This window comes from Madurella fahalii (assembly GCF_045866475.1).
Source record: "Madurella fahalii IFM 68171 DNA, scaffold_1, whole genome shotgun sequence".
Taxonomy (NCBI): domain Eukaryota; kingdom Fungi; phylum Ascomycota; class Sordariomycetes; order Sordariales; genus Madurella; species Madurella fahalii.
In genome coordinates this window covers 9,920,022-9,940,781 of record NW_027263971.1, presented here as the reverse complement: position 1 = coordinate 9,940,781, position 20,760 = coordinate 9,920,022, and the positions used below count along the sequence as shown (strand labels likewise).

Below are 20,760 nucleotides of genomic sequence, written 5' to 3'. Positions count from 1 at the left end.
CGGGAATATTTCAACCTCTATAAGACCGAGGTGATCTGCTCCGGCTCCTTGCCCTATCCCGGCGCCTTCGGTCTTCCAAGTCGCGATGCCGCCGCTCACTGTGGTCACCTGCATCTTCGCGGGCGTGTCGTCCATGCCTGTCACGATCTCTACCGTAATCATCATCGATGCGATCATTCCGCCGGCGACGATCGTCCTCTCTCGGGTAGTCCCTGTCGGGTCGATCGCCCCGGCTTCGTTCCCGAGTAGGAGAATCCCGACGACGCCTCTCCCATGTCTCATCACTGTCGCCGCGGAGGTCTCGGAGAAGAGTCTCATCTCTCTCAGATCGGTGCTTTCTCTCAGCGTCCCGGTCATCCCTATATCTGTATTTGTCCTTGTCCCGTCTGCGGCCTTCGTCACCACTCTCGTCTCTTCTCGACCGGTGTGAGCGATGGCGGTGATGTCTGTCCTCGTCTCCACGCTTCCGGCTGTGTCTCTCGGACCTCTTCTTCTCCTTGCGCAGCGCATCTTCGACTTCCTTCTTCTTCTCGTCTATGAGGAACTCCTTCATAGGATCGTCATCGTCGTGGTCTTGTATCAGCAACTGCAGTTCTCTTTCTTCCTTGATCAGGGGCCGCTTCCGCCGCACTTCCTCCTCGTCTGGCGCGTCCTCACTCTCGTCCTCGCTACGCAGACCCTTCTCAGCCCGCTCGCGGCGCAGCATGTCCTCCCAACCAATCTTGCATTCGTCCAAGTCTTCGTCGTCTCGCGCCTTGTACCGGGCGTGGTCGACGCGGATCAAGCGGCCGCCGATCTCCGCCCCGCCGAGATTGTCGACGGCGAGGTCGGTGCTGCGCTGGTCCTCGTACTTGAGCCATCCGAACCCCTTGGACTTCCCCGTCTCCTTGTCGCGCACCAGCTTGAGGAAGACGGGTTCGCCGAACTGGCTGAAGATGGTGATGACGTCGCCTTCCGAGAGCTCGTAGGGCAGGCCGCCAAAGTAGACAAAGGCCGTGTCGCGGTAATCGGTGTGCCACGACGCCTCGGGCGGTATGCCGTTCTCAATCTCGCGCTTGTTGAGCGCCTGGATGGCGCGGATTTGGTTCATTGTGCTGTGGGGTGGAAAGTTTGTTGATGCGAGCCTTCACGGCTCAGGCTAGCCGGTTGTGGCGGCAACTGGCAGGTCCGCTTTTGGGCACTGGGATGCAGCCAATTGACTACACGTACTGTACAGTAACACCGCCGAATCCAGAGCCAGGCCTTGCAAGCTAAACCAAAGAAGAGAGTGCAGTAGCAAGATTAGACAAGCCCATCGCATAGCGAATCATGCGTGTGATGCTGCTGAAAGTTATATTTTATTGTGACATCCGGAGGCAGAACAGTATAGGTCCTGGCGTGGGCGGTTTCAACTCAGTCGGTAGGGGAGGCCCTCAAATTCGCTAACAAATTAGGTTGTCAGCGATCCTTGAACCTCCTCATCTCAGTCCTCCACTGCGCTACCTGAACATTGTGCCGTACCTCCGTCAAAAATACTTTAGCGAAAATGAATGCAATCCCGGTTTCGAAATATCAAAATATCATAAGTCTTTCCGAATTTCCACCCCATATAAGGGACACAGCAGGTTTCTCCGCTTCGAAGCTGAGCCCCACTCTTTAGGCCTACCTGTACAGAGCGTTGCCAATGGAACTTAGAGCTTCTTCGACAAGCCAATCGAACACAAGGAATCTCTTCCGCTTGAGCCGGAAGCTGTAGCGCGCGTGATGGATGATCTCTATGTTCTCCAAACACGCACGTTCCTTTGGGAAATCAAGGTCCATCTCTTGGCCTTCTTGCGGACCCTCTTCAAACAAAGGGCATGCTGATGTGCATTGACTTGTGGGGAGAAAATCCTCGCTGGCCTTCACAACGGCCTCTTAGCATCATTACGAGTAGTCGACGAATGGGTAACAAAGCGGGTTCCGGGATTGGTTCACTGCTCCTTGTCCCAGCAGGTTTCGTTATGTTTGATTCTTCGTGACTCCTCGTATAACCCAGATTTACTGGCTAACGGGGGTTATCAATCACAGGCTTCACCGCGGGGGATCGATGAGGATAAGGACCTTGGTTCTCCGCACCGCCAGACAACTTTCGAAATGGCTCAGAAAGCATGGGCTAATAGCGTGTTCAATCCATTGAGAGCTGCGCATGCTTCGGGAGAAGCATCTTATTGGCAGAACCGCGGCCGGCAATGAGATCCACGGTGTGTCACCTGCAAGCCAGATATATGCTGCGACCCGACTTTGTGTCGTGCTCCTTTCTCCCCCGCCCACAAAAGGCGGGGTTCGTTCCAACCTCTCTGTACATAGTACAACCACGGCCGCTGATGGTTCAATGAGGCGATAGCCACCAGCTCTCGTTTGCCCGGGCTCGTGGCTCATTCGAAGCCAGAAAAAAATGGCGTGAATCTAACATTAGCGCCTGGCTTTTTGCCCTAATTTGCGGTGCGCTGGAAAAGGAACGATTCACAGCTGAAGGTTCGTCCCAGAGCAGTGAGGCCCGTGCAATCCCCTGCCTCAATCTCATCCCGCCTTGCCGGAACGGGCAAGGTGGGTGCTGGGCAGTTGGGGTTCACTGGATCAGCCCCCTTCGGCCGTGGGCTCGCCTCACCAAGTCCACCGCCTTTGTGATCTTCTTTTTTTCGGTGGGGCCAGCCTCCAAATTCAACATTTGCCAAACTGCCAACGGGGTGGAGCTCACTTGCTGCCCTGAACCAAAGCTTGTCGCTCGTTTTCCCTTCTCGGGCCCCATCGCCGCCGGACCCCAGGCTTGCTGTTGTTTCGGTTCATCCCTTTTTGCACGGCCCATCTTTCGTTGATTTTTGTCAATCCGGGTTCGTAAAGGGAGTCCTCCCGGCGCGTCACTTGTCCAGCGTCCAAGCCGCCCGTCAGTTCGTGCGCCTGCTTAAAGTCGCCTATCCAACCTCCCCCAACAGCGCGACGCGCAGTGCGATCTCGATTGCGACACGCCCGGCTCACTCCATATCGCCCGACGCACTCAATTGGTGCGCGGCCAGTTGATGAGGCGACAATGAGCACCTCTGCGACACCAATCTCGAGCAATGGCGGCGCCGACTCACCGAAGACGACTCGTGCGCCGCGGCGGGCCGGCAAGCCCGAGCACATGAACGGGCCCCTCTACCGGCAAGCCAACAGCAATGTCGTCCTGGTCCGCCGGCCCAAGAGAAAGGGCGAGGGCCCCTTGAAGCAACTCACCCGGTGGTTTGTCGACAACCAGATCGGTGCGTTGGGATTCTCGTTGTCGCCGGTGCTTGTGCCTGAAAGCTGACCTCGACACAGGGGCCTCATTCAACCTCCTCGCCCTCCTCTTCCTCGCCCATGGCATGCCTCGCGCTAGGGACTACACAGCTAAATACTTCACTCTTTCGTATTACAACCCGGAATCCGGGAAATACGGTCTGGGCTTGGCGGATGGCCACCTCGTCTTGTTCTGCATCGTTCTTCTTCTGGGCTTGCGTGCCGCGATCATGGAGTACGTGCTAGCGCCCTTCGCAAAGGCGCAGGGCATTTCCAAGAGAAAGGACATCACACGATTTAGCGAACAAGCCTGGGCCATCGTTTACTACATCGTTTTTTGGCCCCTCGGCTTGGTACGTTTGTCCCAGAAGCGTCTCGGCCCTCCGCAGCTAACAGCCTTTCCAGTACGTCTATTACCAGTCCCCGTCCTACGCTACCTCGTCATCCTACCTCAACCTCCACGAGCTATGGACAGCGTGGCCTGACCGTGAGGTCAGCGGGCTCATGAAGGCCTACATGCTCACGCAATTGGCCTTCTACCTCCATCTGATGATTGTCATCAACATTGAAGAGCGGAGAAAGGACCACTGGCAAATGTTCATCCATCACATCGTCACATGCGCCCTCATCTATGCCTCATATAGGTACGGCCACACGCGAGTTGGCAACCTGATTTTGGTATTGATGGATGTGGCGGACCTGTTGCTTCCGGTACGTGGTATCCCGCTGAGGCCTTCGCCAGCCCTACTTGCTAATCATCATCTGCAGATTGCCAAATGTCTCAAGTACCTCGGGTATAACAGGATCTGCGACTGGATGTTTGGCGTCTTCATGGCGTCGTGGTTCGTGGCAAGACACATCTTGTATATCATGGTGTGCTACTCGGTTTGGGCCCACACTCCCGAGATCATGCCGCAGGGCTGCTTCAAGGGATCCAAAAACAAGTTAGCCGGTCCCTATGAGCCCCCAACGGACAGAGGGGTGCTGTACCTCCTGGAGCCGCTATGGGACCCGGAGGGCTTGGTCTGCTACAATGAGAGCGTCAAGTGGACATTCCTCTCCATGCTTCTCTTCCTCCAGTTCCTCACCATCATGTGGTTTTCGATGATTGTGCGGGTGGCCATCAGGGTAGTGAGCGGCACCGGCGCTGAGGACACGCGAAGCGACGACGAGGCGGATGAACAAGAAGAGGAGGACGAGTACGTCTACGAGGAAGCTCGGCCGCTCGAGGAGGAGGTTGGTGTCGACAAGATCAACCTAAAGAACTGGGAACGGCGGACGGGTGTGAAGAGAGCCGAGCCAACCTCTACCGGCGTTAGCTTTCCCGGCCACAGCGATCGCAAGGAGCTTTTGGGACGAATCGGGTGTGAAAAGCAGGTCGACTGAATCTTACAGACGGCCAGTTATTCTCTCAGGACATACCATGTCTCAAGCGCTTCACTTTTGCCAAAAAATCGTGCGAAAGATGGGCTCTCCTAGCAGTGCCGAAGGGAAGGGGGAACGTTCTCAACACAACTGGGTCTTGGCGGCCTCGACCACAAAAGGATATTATACAAAAAACCAAGGGCTTCTCTAGCAGGGCTGCGGTTGACCGCTGGTAGTACGTCGATCCGTCGACGGAGATTTATTAAGGAACGAAACCCATTGCCCTGGCGGCCGACTCATTTTCTTTTCCTGGGCTTCGCGGCGTTGGTCATTATATGGTCTCGGAATCCACACGGTATCTCTGGCGGAGTTGACCAACTCAGATTCCAGGAGCTACGATCAAGGTCCATAGGCGGCTCCTATAGTGTGGGGAACCAGTTTTATACCCTCTAAGAGTTGAGCCGCGATGTCTTGAACCAACTCCACGTCTCCGTAGCAGCCAAGGTGCTTTGTGAAACGGGTTTGATGGCTGGGTCATGGATACGGTGACTGCGTGATGACTGGTCCGGCGGACAGGTCGTGTAGGGCAATCTGAGTGCGAGGCCAGGAGCTATTTCACGCCGTGGCAAATGTGCGAATCTGTGACCAAAGAAAGCTGCGAATGCTGTCTCGAGTGCTGCGGGTTAATCAACACGTGAGATAACACCAGAATGGCTGCCCTTCCTGTTTACTCGCTACAAACTCTGTTTGATTCTATCACATTGGCGACGGCGCACCGAGGTCCCTTCACGCAAGACCTATTGAATTTCCCGAGCTGAAACTGCGTAGAACTTCGTGTCAACAAAAACTGACGTTGACACTTTGTTACTTGTTTAACTAGACCGACGCAGATCGGTATCCCAAGGAGTCTTTCTTTTCAAGTCCCTAAGGAGTCCAATCCTTTATCATGCTAGTGCGGGTCAGGGCTAAGCATCCAATTCCCTCTTCACTCTCCATTGTTACCAGCCCGGATCACAAGCGATGGACCAACCAGAGGCATCTGGACAGGGATGATGGAGAGGAGATGGGAATGAATTTGATATACTTCCACGCATAGTTATCTGAATCAAAAGTCTAAAAAAAAAATCGTATCGCACACCTTGAGAGGAGGTAATTGCGAAAACGGTATTGATGACCCCAACCCGACTTGAACGGATAACCTTTCGATCTGGAGTCGAACGCGCTACCAATTACGCCATGAGGCCCTTTTTGTTGTTTTTCCCGAGTCTCCTTTCCGAAACAAGAGGAACGGAGTGACGCGTCCGCGGGTAACTGCGGTAAAGTTGGGTGGCGACGATGCTCCAATGATATCGCAGGATCCATGGACACTACATACTTAGTTCTGGAGACCATGGGTGAGCTTGCCATCGGGAGGTGTGTGGTTTTAAGACTGAGCTTGCGTGTGATACAAGACGAGTTTCTCTCTGTTTGGATTGTCTTCAGACACGTTTTTCTCCCAGTCATCGTTACAATGCTTTCAACAAACTCAGGTTTCAGCGCAGAACTAATCCGAGCCACAAGCACGGAGCTGACTGCACTATACCTATGATTGCTAAATACTTGTTCTGCCCCTGTCTGCCATACGCCTCAAGCGAGTATGAGTGGCATATTGTTTCTCGGTATTTCATCACTGCACAGGTTCTCAATGCCTTAACAATCTGCTGGCTGCTCCACGGTGGAGAATAGCATCAGCGATTGTTTGGTGATTTTCCTCCAATGCCAAGTTGTTCCAGCTCCAGGGTTGCAGATGGTAACGGATGCGACGCAAAGTAATTGGGCTCATTGTTTCGTGCTACCCCTTCGTAGGCAGCTCAGACCGCCGTCTGTCCGGTACTCCGCGTCTAGCATGTTTAGCCGCGAAAGGTGTAATTCGATACCAGGCGGGTCCGGAGTTAATACTACCGTTAATATGATAGACTATGAATACTATAAGTACTTGGTGTTCATCCAGGACAAATCGTAAAGTACGCGAGTCAGACTTGGCTAATAATTATTCGTTAGACAGACTAATTTTGTCGGGAAACTAGCCCTGATACCGTCTTTATTTTTTTTTTTTTTTTTTTTTTTAACAATGCTCTCTTGGTCAGCACTTCTTGTCGTCGGGCTCGCGGCGGCCGGAGCTCATAGCAACCCGGTCGAGCTCTCTCGCCGGGCGGATCCTACTGTCTACCTCGCCGGCGACAGTACCATGGCCAGGACAGGCAGCCCTCACAACGGTGGGTTGGCCCCACCCCCTCCGCAGCTCTTAGCTCGACCGTATACGGTCTTTTACTAATAGTTACAGGCTGGGGGGAGTATCTCGGCAGGTACATCACCATCCCGGTTGTCAACAGGGCCATCTCGGGCCGCTCGGCGCGCAGCTACACCAACGAAGGGCGCTTCACCGAGATCGAGAGGCTGCTCAAGCCCGACGACATTGTCGTCATCGAGTTTGGGCACAACGACGGCGGCTCGCCCAACTCGGCGTCGGATAACGGGCGTAGCGACTGCCCCGGAACGGGCAACGAGGTATGCCGGTCGGGCAAGACGGGCGAGGTCGTCTACACCTTCAATCATTACGTGGAGGCTGCGGCGCGGAGCTTCATCGCCAGGGGCGCCAAGGTCATCGTCAGCAGCCAGACGCCCAACAACCTGTGGGAGGGGGGCAGCTTCATCCCCGGGGCGCCACGCTTCGTGGGCTACGCCGCGCTCGCGGTGAAGAACGTCGGGAACGGAGCGAGCTTTGTCGACCACTTCCAGGCGGTGGCGGCCATGATGCTGAAGCTCGGCGGCCAAAAGACGAACTCGCTCTTCCCGAGGGACCATACGCACACCAGCCCCGAGGGTGCCGATCTGATTGCCCAGGCATTCGTGCAGGCCGTGGGCAGGGACTATAATGGGACGACGCCGTTGAAGGCGTATCTGAAGAGCCCGGTGCCGGTTGTGTTTTGATTATGACATTACTTGGGTTCATCTTGGCTATCGCCTTCTCTCGGAGTTAGTGCAGTTGCAAGTTAAAATAGAAATTGAACGCCATCCCAGCTTATATAAACTTATTCCAGCTGCACACATGGTTCTGTCATGGTTTGAGCGAGACACCGAGCTGAGTGTGGACCCAGGAACAAGGGGTAGCGAGGGGGGCATGGGCTGGAGCAGGATTCAATGTTCAAATTAGTGGGACACGATGGCGTCGGTGAAGGGGATGTGGTGGTTGTAACTGGGTGGCTCTGCGTGCCGCCGTTTCAAAGCATCATTCGTTGGTTTGGCAGCTCTTCCCGCAAAGCTCCCCTGGCAGCCACACGATGATGTCATGGTCTCACCTCAACCACCGTTTCGGGACCATCCGAATCCCACGCCCGTCCCCTGATGCCGCAGCTTACGTCTTTGTGGATGGCGCTAGGCAGATCTGCAAGTTTATCTATTGCAGCGTATCGTGATGTGCCTTGGCTCATTTTCATCCAGCACTCGCGGGGCCACGGCGCCGATGACGTTGCATTGCTGCCCATATGACTTCGTTCCTCCCGGGCATATATCGCATGTGTCGCCCATTCTGTCGAGTTCTTATTCAAGACCTCCAGATCGCATCATATGTCAAAGGCTCAGCAAATCACTAACACGACAACTCACTCGCCAAGGAATATGGGTTCCGTAGATCCCTCAGCCCCGGCAGGAATAAAGCTGCCGACCATCAAGCTCGACACGACACTCGCCGAGTTGTACAAGCGGGCGAACCCTAAGAACGCTGGGGTCCGTCTGGGTCTCGTCTCGTGCGGCGTCACCAGCGGACTCGACCTCACCCCGGACTTTCCACGCAATACCCGGTTCCCCTACCAGGATCAACCCCTCAACACGGAGCCCCGGCAGGAACTCACCGTCGGGAATGCCGACCTTAGAAAGTCGCTGGCAAAGAAATATCTCAGCCTCATCCCCCAGCGCGACGCCTTCATCTCTGGCCCTATGCCTGTGATCTTCTTCAACCTAGATCAGACGCCTCAGCAGATTGAGCGCGACCGGCGTGAAGCCGAGGCCACCATTTCCGTGCTCGACCCGTCCCAGCGGCCAGACCTCGTCTTCTGCCTCGGCCCCTCCATGATCCCCCTGCAAGACCACGGCATCGACAAGCTCGACTTCAAAGTCGCGCTCGACGGTCTGCAGGGATACCCCCTCACGCACGACCTCGAGACGCACTGGTTCCTGAATAGCAAGGCGGCTCTGGCCCGGTCCGGCCTGCCCACCCCGCGGGCCGAGATCATCGAGCCAGAAGGGTCCTGCCCAGACGCGGAATCCTGCTGTCCCGCCTGCACCAGCGCAGCCACCACGCCAAGCGAACTCCCGTCCATCCCCCCCACATGCACCGGCCCGCGGCGGCAATGGCTCAGCGCCCAAACCAACCGCGTCCTCTCGGCCGTCCGCTCCCGCCCCATCCCCTTCGTCTTCAAAACCCAGCAGGCGTTTGGCGGCGCCGGGACGTGGGTGGTCACGTCCCCGGAGCAAAAGTCCCAGCTCCTGGCCGACCTCTTCTGCAGCAGCAGCAACGGCAATAACAACAAGGACGACAACGACGGCGTGCTGCCCAAGCTCCTCACGCAGGTGACGCGGTCCAACCGCCACCTCGGCCCGGCGACGGTCCTGATCTGCGACCTGGTCGGCGGGGGCGGCGGCGGCGACGCGGGCAAGGTGGTCGGGGACTACGGGCTGACGTTTGTGGTGACGGACGGCGGGCGGGCCGAGTTCCTCGCCGCGGCGGAGCAGACCACGGACGGCAGCAGCGCCTGGATCGGCAGCTCGATATGCTACCCCCGCCAGGAGGAGCTGCGGCGCAAGTTCGAGGGCCTCATGCGGAGGACGGCCGAGTGGGTGGGCCGGTTCGGCTACTTCGGGCCGGTCGGCGTGGACGTCCTCGAGGCCGAGACCCCGGCGGCGGCGGCGGCGGGGAAGGGCGGGACCGAGTGTTTCATCGTGGACTTGAATGTCAGGACCTGCGGGTCTGTGTCGTTGCCGCTGCTCAGGAGTCATTTTGTGGGGAGGGGCCTGGAGTGCGCGAGCAGCTTCTCCATCGTGGTGAAAGGGGGTAGGGCTGAGTTTATCCGGCGGTGGCAGGGGCCGTTTGAGGAGGGGAGGATGCTCATCCTGAGCTGGTACGAGGACCCGGAAGCCGGGGAGAGCATTGCGGATGTGGTTGTCGGCGGGGAGGATGAGGGGCGGCTGCAGGAGCTGGTGAGGCTGGTCCGGGAGGATACTGAGGAGGTGACGTTCTAGAAGGGTCCATAGGGGAACGGGAGGTAATTGTCTCGTTGGGAATCAATAGTAGGGAACTCCCAAGAATGCGTGGTTTCTTAATCTAGGTGACATCACAAACAATGTAGTATTCCGCAGAGCAATACTGGTCGTTGCGAGAACTACCGAGTCGGAAGGCCAAGAACTCTCCTAGCCTAATATATGAGTTGATAAACCATGCCGTGGCGATCGAGGGTTAAATCGACCCAATACTGCCTGTGCGGGGACAGTTACATTAACGGCCCGAGGACACGTTATGAACATAGCGAGGGCCGCGTTTTAGATGATGGTGCTCCCTGCGGAGTATATAATATGAACTAGAAAACTCGAGCCGCGCCCAACCGACCACGCGCAATCTCCGTCGCCAAATCGCTCACCGGTGTCTTCTGAGGTCAAGGAGCATTGCCCATCATGTATTTCCGCACTTCTTTCGTCGCTGCTTCGCTCTTCTCCCTAGCCCTCGCCACGCCCACGCTGCAACTCCGTGCCGCCTCGGGGCCATGCCCCATGACTAAAGACAACTCGGAGCCCTGCAGAGACATGCTGGATTCGAGCGCATGCTGGAACGGCATCATCGGCCCCGACGGTGGCGGAAGCGACGAGAGGGCGGAGCAGTTGTGGGACTGCGTGCCGGGCGGTAAAGAATATGTGAGTCTTGACGATTGGGCCGTCCTCGACTGCCTAACAGCGATTGGGATAACGTGAAGCTGACCTGAGACCGGCAGATGTGCGGATGCTATGGCTGCGACTCGGGCTTGGACAGGTATTTCACACGGCACGGGCTCTGCGAAGAACCCTGAATAAAGGTGCCTGACATGGTGGAATCAAAACCATGAGATGGGAGTGGGGGGTACGTGGAGCTTAGAACTTAATCCTCTGTATCAACATCAAGCAATAAGAGGTAGAGGGTACTATGTCAAGATGGGATGGCTCTTACAGAGCAGCCGGGAGAACAAAGATGTTAATTTGGCAACGAGCGAAGCCACCGGGCTGTTTGAAATTGCTGCGCCCCGTCTAAACTCGAAAGATATGTGCCACGTGGGAATTCTAGACACGCTGTCTACCAGCGCCAAATCGCTATGCAATGATCCCATGCGATGCCGTCATCATCCGTTGAAGCTCAATCGCCTCCTCCCGATCACGGGGTGTCCTCTATCCGCCGTCAAATATACCCATCTCCCCTTCCGCAATATACACTTAGCTGCTCCCTGGCTGGCGCTGAACGCTGTCCAACCAACCCTCTTCCGCCCAACAGAGCCTCCAACAACCCTCAAAACCCCGGCACCTTCTCGTACAAGCCATCGTACAGCTTCCCCACCCAACCCAACGTCTCCCCACCGCGGGCGACGACCCCGAGCCCTCCGGCCGCCCAGACCACCACGGCGACGGCCGAGACGGCGTTGATGGCCAGGAGCCTCCGCCGCCTGCGCTTGCGGTTCGCGCGGTCGACCGCGGCGTTGCCCGTGTGCCTGTCGAGCGCCCAGCCGGCGCCCTGGGCGGAGCCGAGCCACTTGGCCCAGCCCCAGACGGCGTGGCCGCAGCCGGCGGCGAGGAGGACGGCGTAGGCGAGCCACGAGGAGGCCGGGTGCCGCGCGAACCCGTGCGCCACGTAGGCGAGCCCGATGTTGGCGCTGTCGCCCTCCACGAGCAGCGGCAGGCCGCGGTTGACCCACACGTGCGCGGCCACCGCCCCCGTCAGCACGTACCCGGACGCCGACACCCAGCTGAACGCCGGCCACCCCTGCCTCAGCGTCGGCGTCGGCGCCTCTGCCTCCGTCTTCTCCCCGCCGTCGTAGTAGTACCGCCGCAGGTTCTGGCCGCGGCGCAGCAGGCGCAGCGCCACGCCCGCGCCGACGTGCGCCACTATCGGCAGGCCGACCAGGAGGGGCTCCGAGAGCGGGGTCTGGTAGATCTCGCGCGCGAGGAGCAGGTAGGATTCCGACGCCGGCACGGACTGGGCGACCAGCGGGATGATGGAGGTCGTGGCGAGGTGGAGGGACGCGAAGAGAGTGAAGGTGTAGCTCGAGTAGCGCTGGATGCGCGTTACTGTTGCATGGGGAGCAGGTGGGTTAGCTTTTGACTAGGGGAAAGGGGAGGGGAGGAGTTCGAGGATTAGGGGAGTCGGTCTGTCTGCGTACGGTAGTAGATTGGCCCATGGCCGCTCCCGCTTAGTCCGACGCCGGACGTGGTGGCGGAGGAAGAGTTGAGCGAAGGCGTCGAGCTGGAGGGTGGTCCGTCGGCCTGCTCAGGCAGCGGCGGGAGGTCTTTGTCCACGTTTGGGGAATCCATCGGTGTCGGGTCCAGCTGGAGAAGCGAAACCAGCGTGTCCTGCGAGGCCTTTGAACGAAGCGATTGCGTGTCCATGATGGCAGCTTTGAACAGGCAGAACCGGCGTCGCCGGCCTGCAGATCGAGTCTTGTGTGTTTCACACCGTTTGTTGAGCCGGGAGAGCGCAGCCCGCTACAACTTGTCCGGTACAGTACTGTACGTTGGCGGAGACCCTGAGCGGTCTGTTGCATGCTAGAGCCCGTTACCCCACAGCGCCGCCACAGGGGTGCTTCTTGGCAGACATCAGCAGTGCCTTGCCATCTCGAAACACCACAACCTCTTGCAACCTTGAATCACACTCTCGAGTGGAATTCCATTTTCGCCTTCAGCCGCATCAGCTCTCAACATTAACTGCACAACAAGGAGTTACAGTTCTTGGCTATCCTATTGTTTTTCTTTTGTACCAGCTAAACCAAAGAAGCGAAAATGCCTCCGGTAAGGCCCCGAGCTAGCCGAACAACGAAATGTTCCTCAGCTAACCGATTCCCAGCGTCACCAGACCCTCCCGCCGGCGCAGACGTCGTCGGCCCGCGAGGCCCTTCAGTCCTTCTACTGCCAGCTCTGTCAGAAAGGCTACAGCCGCATGAACGACTACGAGGCGCATCTGAGCAGCTACGACCACAGCCACAAGCAGCGCCTCAAGGACATGAAGGCCATGGTTCGGGACCCGAACGCCACGGCTCGTGCAAGGCGTCAAGAGCAGAAGGCCGAAGGTGTCATCAGCATCAAGCTTGGTGAGGCCGCGTCGACCTCGGCTGGTGGTTCCACCGGTGGCTTTAAAAAGGGCGGCTTCAAGAAGACTGGGTTCAAATCCGCTTTCGTGCCCGTGGGTGGTGCCGCTGCGCCGGCCACGAGTACCAACAAGGACGAAGATGTCCCGAAGAAGGACGAGGAGGGACTGAAGAGTAATCAGGCACCGAAGAGCGAGCTCGTGGAAAGCGATACCGAAGACGAGGGCTACCAAGTATACGACCCGCGGAAGCCGACCGATTGAGAGCGTGGGGAGAGTGTATTTGATCCAACTGAGTCGTCAATCGTTATGGAAGGTGGCAACCATCACCTTCCGGGCATCGTTTCTAGCTAATCCATGACACGACGAAGCGTCTCTAATCGCCTCCGGAGGCGTGGGGATAAACTACTCTAAGGGATTGGCGGGGGAGTATCTCATCACTGGCCGGGAACGTCAAACGCCAAAAACGCCCCGAAAACTGACCAATTGCCTTGATCTCATTGACCGCCGCCCATTGACGGCCACATGCGCGGCTCAAACTCGGACAGATCCTCCTCCAACAAGCCCAGGATATGGGTATTTCCCGAGAACCAATTTCCCAGCTGATCTGCCTGCCAATTCGCACTGAACGCGGTGGTGGGCATGCCGCCCTCAACATCACCCCCACCACCACTACCACTACCACCACCGAACGGAGCAGGAGTAGTCCCCGGGTGCATTGGTTGGCTGTACTGCGGCATGAAGCCCAGCCGGCTCAGATACATGTCGATATTGTTGCCGACCATGGTGATGTCCTGGTCCTGCAGCTGGGGATCCTGCTGGCGCTGCGCCCTGGCCCGGACGCAGAGGCTGGCGACGTCGTGGAGGACGTGGCAGATGCGGTGCAGCTTGTCGACGCCCTCGGACTCGGCGCGCATGGGCTGTAGCGAGTCGACAAAGTCGGCCAGCCGGCGCAGGTCGTCCTGGTCCGACGTCTCGACGACGTGGCAGAAAAGCACGATGACGGGCGTGAAGGGGATGTAGAGGACGTTCCTTTTTTGGTTGGTTGATTGTCGTCAGCATTGTGGAGTGGTACATTACACGAGTTGAGAAAAAAAAATGAAAAAGGCTGTATTTTTTTCCTTTTTCTTTCTTTTCTTACCATCGGAGAAAGCTTGTTTTCACCCCCACATTATCGCCTGCGAGTGCCATGTACTCGAAATGGCATTCGAATGCCCGCCTCGCCGCATGGATGCACTCGGGGTTGAAGGTGCTCGGCGAGCCCGGCGGGCTCGGGATGGCGCGGTAGGCGAGTGCCAGCGACGCCCAGTGGAGTAACTCGTCGCTGAGGATGGCCATGTCAATCGAGAAGGGGCTGTTGGCGTTGATGTTTGTATGCTGCAGCTTGTCCCGGCTTTGGCGCAGCAGGGGTTCCTTTTCCTTGGCCAGGTCCACTGTTGCATCGGGTCAAGTCAGCCCCATTGTTTCTTTTCTTTTCTTTCTTTTCTTTTAGACAGTGGCTTTTCTCGGGGTTTGGGACGCACGCATCATCTGCACGAGCTGGCGGGCGCTCTCGGCGCGTTGCTCGGGTGGCCGGGCCAGCGCGGCAGGGCTATAGAGCTGCTCGTAGGCCTTGCCGTTGAAGTCGGCAAAGGTGATCCAATGGTACACAATCTGCCGACCTGGTTCGCCGGGCAGGTTGGTGGACGGCCCTAGCTCCCTGGGCACGGTGATGTCGTAGTCTTGGATAGCCGGGGCGCGGCCCGAGCGGAGGGATAGAGCTTTGTCGAGGAGGTAGGCGGACCAGAAGAGGACTGTCTTGGACTCGTGTTCTGGCGTCGTGGGGCGCATGCGGTGGTAACCTAGGCTTTGGCAGATGGTCGCAGCTACCGAGTTGAGGTCACGAGCGAGCTTGTATTTGGAGATTTCGATCGAGTAGAAAGCCTAGTTGGCCCGTCAGCTTTTTGCACCCCCACGCTCCGAACGGCCAAGGTGGAAGTCCGCACCCCCAACAGCAGCACCTCGATGCTGTCCCTGCGCGCAGGCATCAACAGTGGAAGGTTGGTGAGGGCTGTCTCGAGGTTATCGCGGCAGAGGGCTTGGTACTCGAGCATCTGGGCCTTCTGTGCTCCTTCTGACAGGATGGCCTTCTCCTGGAAGAGGAAGTAGAGGCCGGCGTTGACGACGCCCCAAACCATCAGGCTGTAGTCGTCGGGGGCAAAGTACACCTTGCGGCATCGCTCAGTGAAGTTATCCGCCACCACGAAGGTGCAGACCGTGGTGAAGCTCATGAGCGGCGACTCTGTTGATGGTTGTTAGCGTGCGGGCGGACGGCCGCGGGTATAGCACGGGCACGGCACGGGATTTGGAATTGGGGTACCTTTGACCTCGCGCAGCGCAGTCACAACAGCTTGAGCCGGGGGCATGGGGAGCTCGCGGACGCCGCCCTTGGGTATTGGCTTTGCATTGACGAAGCGGGTTTCATGAGCGCTGGGGCGGTTCTGCATGCTCACAATCTGGTGGAGCGAAGACAGGGCCGACTGCATGTCGGGGTCCATGTCATGGGGCAGCGTCCGGGTCACGGCGTTCTCGAGAAGTTCGCTTGCAAACGCGGTCTGAGCTATCATGGAGGAATCCCCTTCGAAGGTAGAATCAGCATCGCCGTCATCATCGGCGCCATATATGATATCGACCCCGTCGCCAGCGGCTGGCGAGGAGCCCGTAAAACCGTGGGCGTTGCCGGCAGACGAGCTCTCGGCGGCGGACGCGGAGGGGCTCCGGCTGTTATGGTTGACCGAAACGGTCAGCTCGCGAAGCATACCCTCTATATTGGCGAGCCGCGCTTCGAACAGGTCAATCTTCCGCTCGCTACGTTACAGAGTGGCACGAGGCAAAGGCGTCAGTGTCAGTCATAGGGCGGGAACCCAGGTCCATCTCGCTCGGTGGTCTCACTATTGGGTTGAGATCAGCACCCGTTGGCGGGCCTCTTTGGGCCTCTGACCCGCCCCGGTCGAGCTGCATGTCCGGTTCGCCGTCCTACAGTTGGCACATGGCGAATCCTTGTCGCAGCGGATCTAGCATTCGTTCATCTCAGCAACTGCACTGGACCACCTGGCTATTGTTGGGGAGGGAGGAAGGTTGGGGGTAAGGGGGGGGGGAAGGGGTGGGAGACAGGATGACACCAGCCGGTGACTGCATTCCAGGGCGCGCGGAACGCCGGAACCAAGTTACGTACCTTTCTGAGCCGGCATTGATCGCACTCCACACCGGGCGGGTTAGCATAGGCACGAGGTAAGGCAAGGTTGGTTCTGCGACGCTGCAGAACCGGAAAGCAGCAGACGTACAGCTCTTTTCGCCACGCTATCGCCCTCGGCAGTATCGTTTTCGGGCATCTCGGCCCCTGCTTCTCTTGGTGCCGAGACGGAATCCCGCGGTTCGCGCCGCTGGCTAAGAATTCGACTTGATCGTTGACAATTGGCGGCTGGCAGTGGGTGTTGTCTGCAGTGGATTCTTGAGGCGATGGAATCCAATCCAGGCATGCAGCCACGCGAGAAAAGTGGCCCAGGCGAAAAGGGGCCTTGTCATGCGGGGCCCGCGGGGGCCGGGACCCTGGTTCAACGACACGAGGCTGACAAGTCATGAGGGGACGGGGGCACCCCTGGCTTCTCACAGGAACTCAAATCCATCCGAAGCTTAACTTTTGCCTGCGGTGGATCGGCTGGTTTTCATCCCGTCTGACACGCCGGCGGTGGGGAATTTATACTAAAAACAGCGGTGGGAGAAGAGGAGAAAACATAAGTTAAAATAAAAAAAAAAAAGGAGGGAGAGAAGCATCGCAAAAGCTAGGGTAAGGGTTACGGGAAGAGTACCCGGAACGGGGTCATCCCAAGTTCAGACAAATCCATCGTTTCGCTGAATCAGCTGGATTTTTTTCTACCTGGCAATTACGACGATCTTCGTATTCCCCAGGCGCAGGGCATGCACTAGTTTTGTTTTTAAGCGCCCGAGCAGCAACTCACCCCGGCATCCTCCACCAATACACTCAGATTCCGATCCTGCGTCGACATGGCCACGTCCAGCGCCGGGTTCCTCTCAAAGAAATTGACGGGCTTCAGCCCCACCACCATCTTCTCACACGGCATGACGGGCCAGTCCTCGGCGCGCGGGTTGTGCGTCGACCCGAACGTGTGCCAGACCACAATGTCCTGGTCTCGCACCTCGGACTGACTGCCGCCCTCGCGCCGTCGCTGCGCGATCCATGACGCGATCCCCTCCCCGCCGGCGGATTGCATCGTGAAGTTGCCCGAGGGGAACATCTCGTCGTCGCGGTACCGCGTCACCCACACGGCGTGGGCGCCAAACTCGGAGCGCTTGGCGTGGAAGCTGGACGGGTGCGCCAGCAGCGGCTGGCTGTAGCAGGGCAGGAGGCGGAACCCGACCGGCGTGCCCGTCGTCGCGTGGCGCCTGCCCTCGTTGACCACCTTGAAGACGCGGTTGACCCGGTGGTCGAGGTCGAACCCGCCCTCGCGCGCGACGTAAGCCGACCGCGTGGTGTATCCCACCCCCAGCGTGTTATGGACGTCCGGCCTGCCGATCGGCAGCGGGTGGGATTCCTCTACTAGGAGGGAGTTGGCGTGGCCGTCGAGGGCTGGATCGATGCGCAGGCAGAAGAGGTGCTGATGGTAGGGCGCCATCACGCCGGGGGCGACGACGGTGCCGTAGGGGACCGAGTCGCCTATGTCGATGGGCGCGGTCGACAGGATGCCCGTCGCGCGGACCTCGTAGTGGATCGAGGCGTCCTGGCCAAAGTAGAAGAGGAAGATGTACTCGTAGTTGCTGGCCGTGATGATGGTCTGGAGGACCAGCACGCGGGACCGCGTCACGGCCGCGTTGCCCGTGCGGAAATTGGTGTGCTTCCAGAGGATGCCGTCGTCGATTTCGTGGCAGCATATGACGTTGGGCATCTTGAGCGGGACGCCCGAGTGCGACGTGAGCCAGCCGTCAAAGTACTTGATGTGGCCGAGGCAGTCGCATCCTAGCTTGAGGTTGTTGGCGCAGAGCCCCGCGCCGTCGTTGCCGAGGTCGAATGCCGCTTTCCGGGGGTACGGCGTTCGCGGGTCGCCGTAGGGGACAAACATCTCGGAAAGAGATAGCCGGTAGAACAAGCTGCGGCCGTCGAAGCGTACATCATGGAGCGTCATCCCCTCGCGGTAGTTGAAGCCAACCCGCATGGTCCATTTTTCCCAGCTGACCTGGTTGCCACGGACAGAAAACGAGGGTCCCTCGGGCTGCGAGACGTGATAGGGTTTGGTGGTAGCCCGGGGTGCGGCGGTGAGAGTAGGGTAGTACTCGCTCGTGTCGTGGATCTTCCGGTGATCAAACGGTTTGGGTCCGCCCTCGCTCGCGGCCCGGTCATTTTCCCCCGATGGGAGATGAATAATCTTGACCACCTTGAGGTCGTCGGACATCTCGACACAGAGATCCAGCGGGTACGCGTAGTAGTTTGCATCCGGGTCGGGAGAGAGGCGCATGTAAAACCAACACTGACACAGGGGATCGCAGGTTAATTAGCTGTTTGAGGGCAAGGCCAATATACCATTGCTTTAGACGTACCATGGTCACCCGTTTGGACATGTCGTTCAGACCGTCTGTCCCGTACGTCCAAGGCTCAACCACCACTATAGCGCCCTCGGGAAGTTTGAGAGCGGCAACCTGCTCCTTGACCCGAGGGTCTGCCATGCATGCCGCTTCGGCTTTCCGCATGTAGTCTCCATCGATATGCGAGTGACGGTTTTCAAGTTTCACCTCTGACTGTACGGCCCGTTTGTTGAGGTTGACCTTGTACTCCTTAAAGGTTTTGCCCACATATGCTTGGACCTTGGCAAGACGCGCGGGCGGTTCTGGCGTATTGATCCCTCCATGCTCCATGTCGAGGAAGGGAACCATATCGGCCTTGGGCGGCTCCCAGAGCGTGATGATCCGGAAGATGATGTTCGCCGAGGACTCATGGTCTTTCAGAATTTCTGCAGCCTATCGACGGATTAATATGCTGTGTCCCTTAACTATTCTTTAATATCGCTGGATGTCCTCCTGACCAACTTTATCTCTTCCGGCCGGAGCGGGTCCAAGGGATGACGAGGGGAGCTCATGTTGATGACTGGTTCAGAAGGGAGAACTATTGAATCGTGAGTTGCCGAGGCTAGAATCCTGAGAGGATATGCTGAATATGGGGAAGAGAGTGGCGAACCGCAAGTTAAGGGTCTCGGTGTTATATGTACAAGGGCATGGCAATTCCGAGCTCCGCTTCAGTGGGGAGAGAGCCGGTGGTTGGGCCGAGTCGGAGCGGGGATGGCAAACGCTAAGGGTAATGTGCAGCCGTCCGAGTGAAATCGATTCCCGAACCGGCCCGCAAAGGTTGGTTAGAGCCGACAGCCTTAGATGGGATGTATTAGTGCATGTAACTGTTCGCCACTACGGACCAAACTATAGTAATATTCTATTGTGCTCCCCTGTCAAACGATCTTCGCATCCAAGAATACATGTGCGCTCTCCTTGACGCTCTTTTGGAATCCGATCCAATCCCTGCCCAAGAGATCCCTAGCCTTCGCGGCGTCAAATTTCCACGTCATATCCGGATATTTCTCCTCAGGGTTCCCTTCCTGGATCTTCTCCTTGCACTCAGGAAAGCGCGCACGTAGCACATCAACCATCTGCTGCGGCGATACGAGCTGCTGCCCGACCAGAAGGTAGCGCTCCCGGGCGCCTAAAGTCTGGTCCTGGAAATCCCTCTCGACACGTTGGTATACTAATTCGGCCACGTCACGCACATCTACAAATGTGCTCCTGATAGGCGAAAACTCCGGGATCGGGGCGCCGCGCAAGAGCTGATAGATATCGTTGACGCGCATGCTAAGCTTCGAGATGGGTTCGGGGAGGTACAGCGGGGGCCCAAGCACAGGGCTGAGCATGTCAGGTTCCAGTCATGATTAGCGCTCCTGGGGCACTTATAGTGGTTTCGCGAACCACAAGGATTAACTCACGCAGGACATAGCGCTGTCATCCCAAACCCGGCGGCTTTCTCCTCGCCGAACCTCCAAAACGCCCTCTCGGCCGCCGTTTTGCTCGCCTGGTACAGGACATAGCCGGATACGTCGCGCCCCAGCCTGCGCACCTCTTCCTCGGCTACGTCGTTCCAGTCCGCCTCGGTGAAGGCATGCCCCGGGGGCCTTGTTGGAGAAAAGACTGCACTAATGGAGGAAGCGAATACAAAGGACCGCAGCGCGCCCTTCCTGGCCTGCCATTCGGCCAACGCCGAGCCGAGGAGAGAGGTGGTGCCCTCGACGGCGGCGCGCATAACCGGTAACGGGTCGGTTGCGGTCATGGAGACGGGGCTGGCAAGATGTGCTATTGCATCGACACCTTTTTGGTTGGGTTTGTGAGCATCCATTGGCAGTAATTAATTATAAAAATTTGAAGGATGAGCCGGAAAAAAGGTCGAACCTTGAACGGCGCGGTCGAATGCGCCGTCGACGCCGACATCTGGCACCTCAAACAGCTCAAGTCTGTCGCCGTCGTGGTACTGGTTTAGTGTGCGAATCAGTGAGTCGCTGGCCGATGTCGCCACGCGGACGGTGCCGCGGACAGCGTAACCGGCCCGGAGGAAGGTGGCAGCCGTGTGGGCAGCAATGTAGCCATTGATACCCGTAACGAGAACGAGTCGCCGGCTTGCCATTGTCAATTGCTTCTTGCGGACACAGGAAGCTGTTGGGTAGGAATTCGGTGCTTGT

The 20,760-nt window shown here is 57.9% G+C and overlaps 10 protein-coding genes and 1 non-coding gene across 11 annotated transcripts; 5 read left to right on the top strand and 6 right to left on the bottom strand.

Moving 5' to 3' along the window:
- Positions 1–10: 10 nt before the first annotated feature.
- On the bottom strand, positions 11–1,090 carry cwf29 (RNA-binding protein Cwf29; the record flags this gene model as incomplete). Its single annotated transcript, XM_071058105.1, has 1 exon — positions 11–1,090. One exon carries the CDS (start codon positions 1,088–1,090, stop codon positions 11–13), a length of 1,080 nt encoding a protein of 359 aa, XP_070914206.1.
- A 1,959-nt stretch (positions 1,091–3,049) lies between these two features.
- Positions 3,050–4,662, top strand: lag1 (Sphingosine N-acyltransferase lag1; the record flags this gene model as incomplete). Its single annotated transcript, XM_071058104.1, has 4 exons — positions 3,050–3,260; positions 3,319–3,629; positions 3,682–3,987; positions 4,045–4,662. 4 exons carry the CDS (start codon positions 3,050–3,052, stop codon positions 4,660–4,662), a joined length of 1,446 nt encoding a protein of 481 aa, XP_070914205.1.
- Positions 4,663–5,812: 1,150 nt separating this feature from the next.
- Positions 5,813–5,885, bottom strand: MFIFM68171_t17. The gene has a single exon. It is a non-coding gene; the product is annotated as a tRNA-Trp (tRNA).
- An 866-nt stretch (positions 5,886–6,751) lies between these two features.
- On the top strand, positions 6,752–7,611 carry MFIFM68171_02681 (Rhamnogalacturonan acetylesterase; the record flags this gene model as incomplete). Its single annotated transcript, XM_071058103.1, has 2 exons — positions 6,752–6,896; positions 6,965–7,611. The coding sequence occupies 2 exons, from the start codon at positions 6,752–6,754 to the stop codon at positions 7,609–7,611; spliced, it is 792 nt and encodes a 263-aa protein (XP_070914204.1).
- A 687-nt stretch (positions 7,612–8,298) lies between these two features.
- MFIFM68171_02680 (Putative solid-state culture specific ATP-grasp domain-containing protein) lies at positions 8,299–9,918 on the top strand (the record flags this gene model as incomplete). The annotated part of the gene is made up of 1 exon (XM_071058102.1): positions 8,299–9,918. One exon carries the CDS (start codon positions 8,299–8,301, stop codon positions 9,916–9,918), a length of 1,620 nt encoding a protein of 539 aa, XP_070914203.1.
- A 429-nt stretch (positions 9,919–10,347) lies between these two features.
- Positions 10,348–11,732, top strand: MFIFM68171_02679 (uncharacterized protein; the record flags this gene model as incomplete). Its single annotated transcript, XM_071058101.1, has 4 exons — positions 10,348–10,584; positions 10,662–10,699; positions 11,192–11,497; positions 11,588–11,732. The coding sequence occupies 4 exons, from the start codon at positions 10,348–10,350 to the stop codon at positions 11,730–11,732; spliced, it is 726 nt and encodes a 241-aa protein (XP_070914202.1).
- Positions 11,207–12,300, bottom strand: MFIFM68171_02678 (uncharacterized protein; the record flags this gene model as incomplete). Its single annotated transcript, XM_071058100.1, has 2 exons — positions 11,207–11,982; positions 12,075–12,300. The coding sequence occupies 2 exons, from the start codon at positions 12,298–12,300 to the stop codon at positions 11,207–11,209; spliced, it is 1,002 nt and encodes a 333-aa protein (XP_070914201.1).
- A 390-nt stretch (positions 12,301–12,690) lies between these two features.
- Positions 12,691–13,258, top strand: MFIFM68171_02677 (uncharacterized protein; the record flags this gene model as incomplete). The annotated part of the gene is made up of 2 exons (XM_071058099.1): positions 12,691–12,699; positions 12,755–13,258. 2 exons carry the CDS (start codon positions 12,691–12,693, stop codon positions 13,256–13,258), a joined length of 513 nt encoding a protein of 170 aa, XP_070914200.1.
- Positions 13,259–13,491: 233 nt separating this feature from the next.
- MFIFM68171_02676 (uncharacterized protein) lies at positions 13,492–16,365 on the bottom strand (the record flags this gene model as incomplete). Its single annotated transcript, XM_071058098.1, has 8 exons — positions 13,492–14,026; positions 14,136–14,427; positions 14,518–14,917; positions 14,980–15,275; positions 15,354–15,841; positions 15,926–16,047; positions 16,209–16,232; positions 16,318–16,365. The coding sequence occupies 8 exons, from the start codon at positions 16,363–16,365 to the stop codon at positions 13,492–13,494; spliced, it is 2,205 nt and encodes a 734-aa protein (XP_070914199.1).
- Positions 16,366–16,968: 603 nt separating this feature from the next.
- Positions 16,969–19,122, bottom strand: MFIFM68171_02675 (uncharacterized protein; the record flags this gene model as incomplete). The annotated part of the gene is made up of 3 exons (XM_071058097.1): positions 16,969–18,516; positions 18,587–19,003; positions 19,069–19,122. The coding sequence occupies 3 exons, from the start codon at positions 19,120–19,122 to the stop codon at positions 16,969–16,971; spliced, it is 2,019 nt and encodes a 672-aa protein (XP_070914198.1).
- A 363-nt stretch (positions 19,123–19,485) lies between these two features.
- Positions 19,486–20,705, bottom strand: MFIFM68171_02674 (uncharacterized protein; the record flags this gene model as incomplete). Its single annotated transcript, XM_071058096.1, has 3 exons — positions 19,486–19,933; positions 20,014–20,392; positions 20,474–20,705. 3 exons carry the CDS (start codon positions 20,703–20,705, stop codon positions 19,486–19,488), a joined length of 1,059 nt encoding a protein of 352 aa, XP_070914197.1.
- Positions 20,706–20,760: the final 55 nt, after the last annotated feature.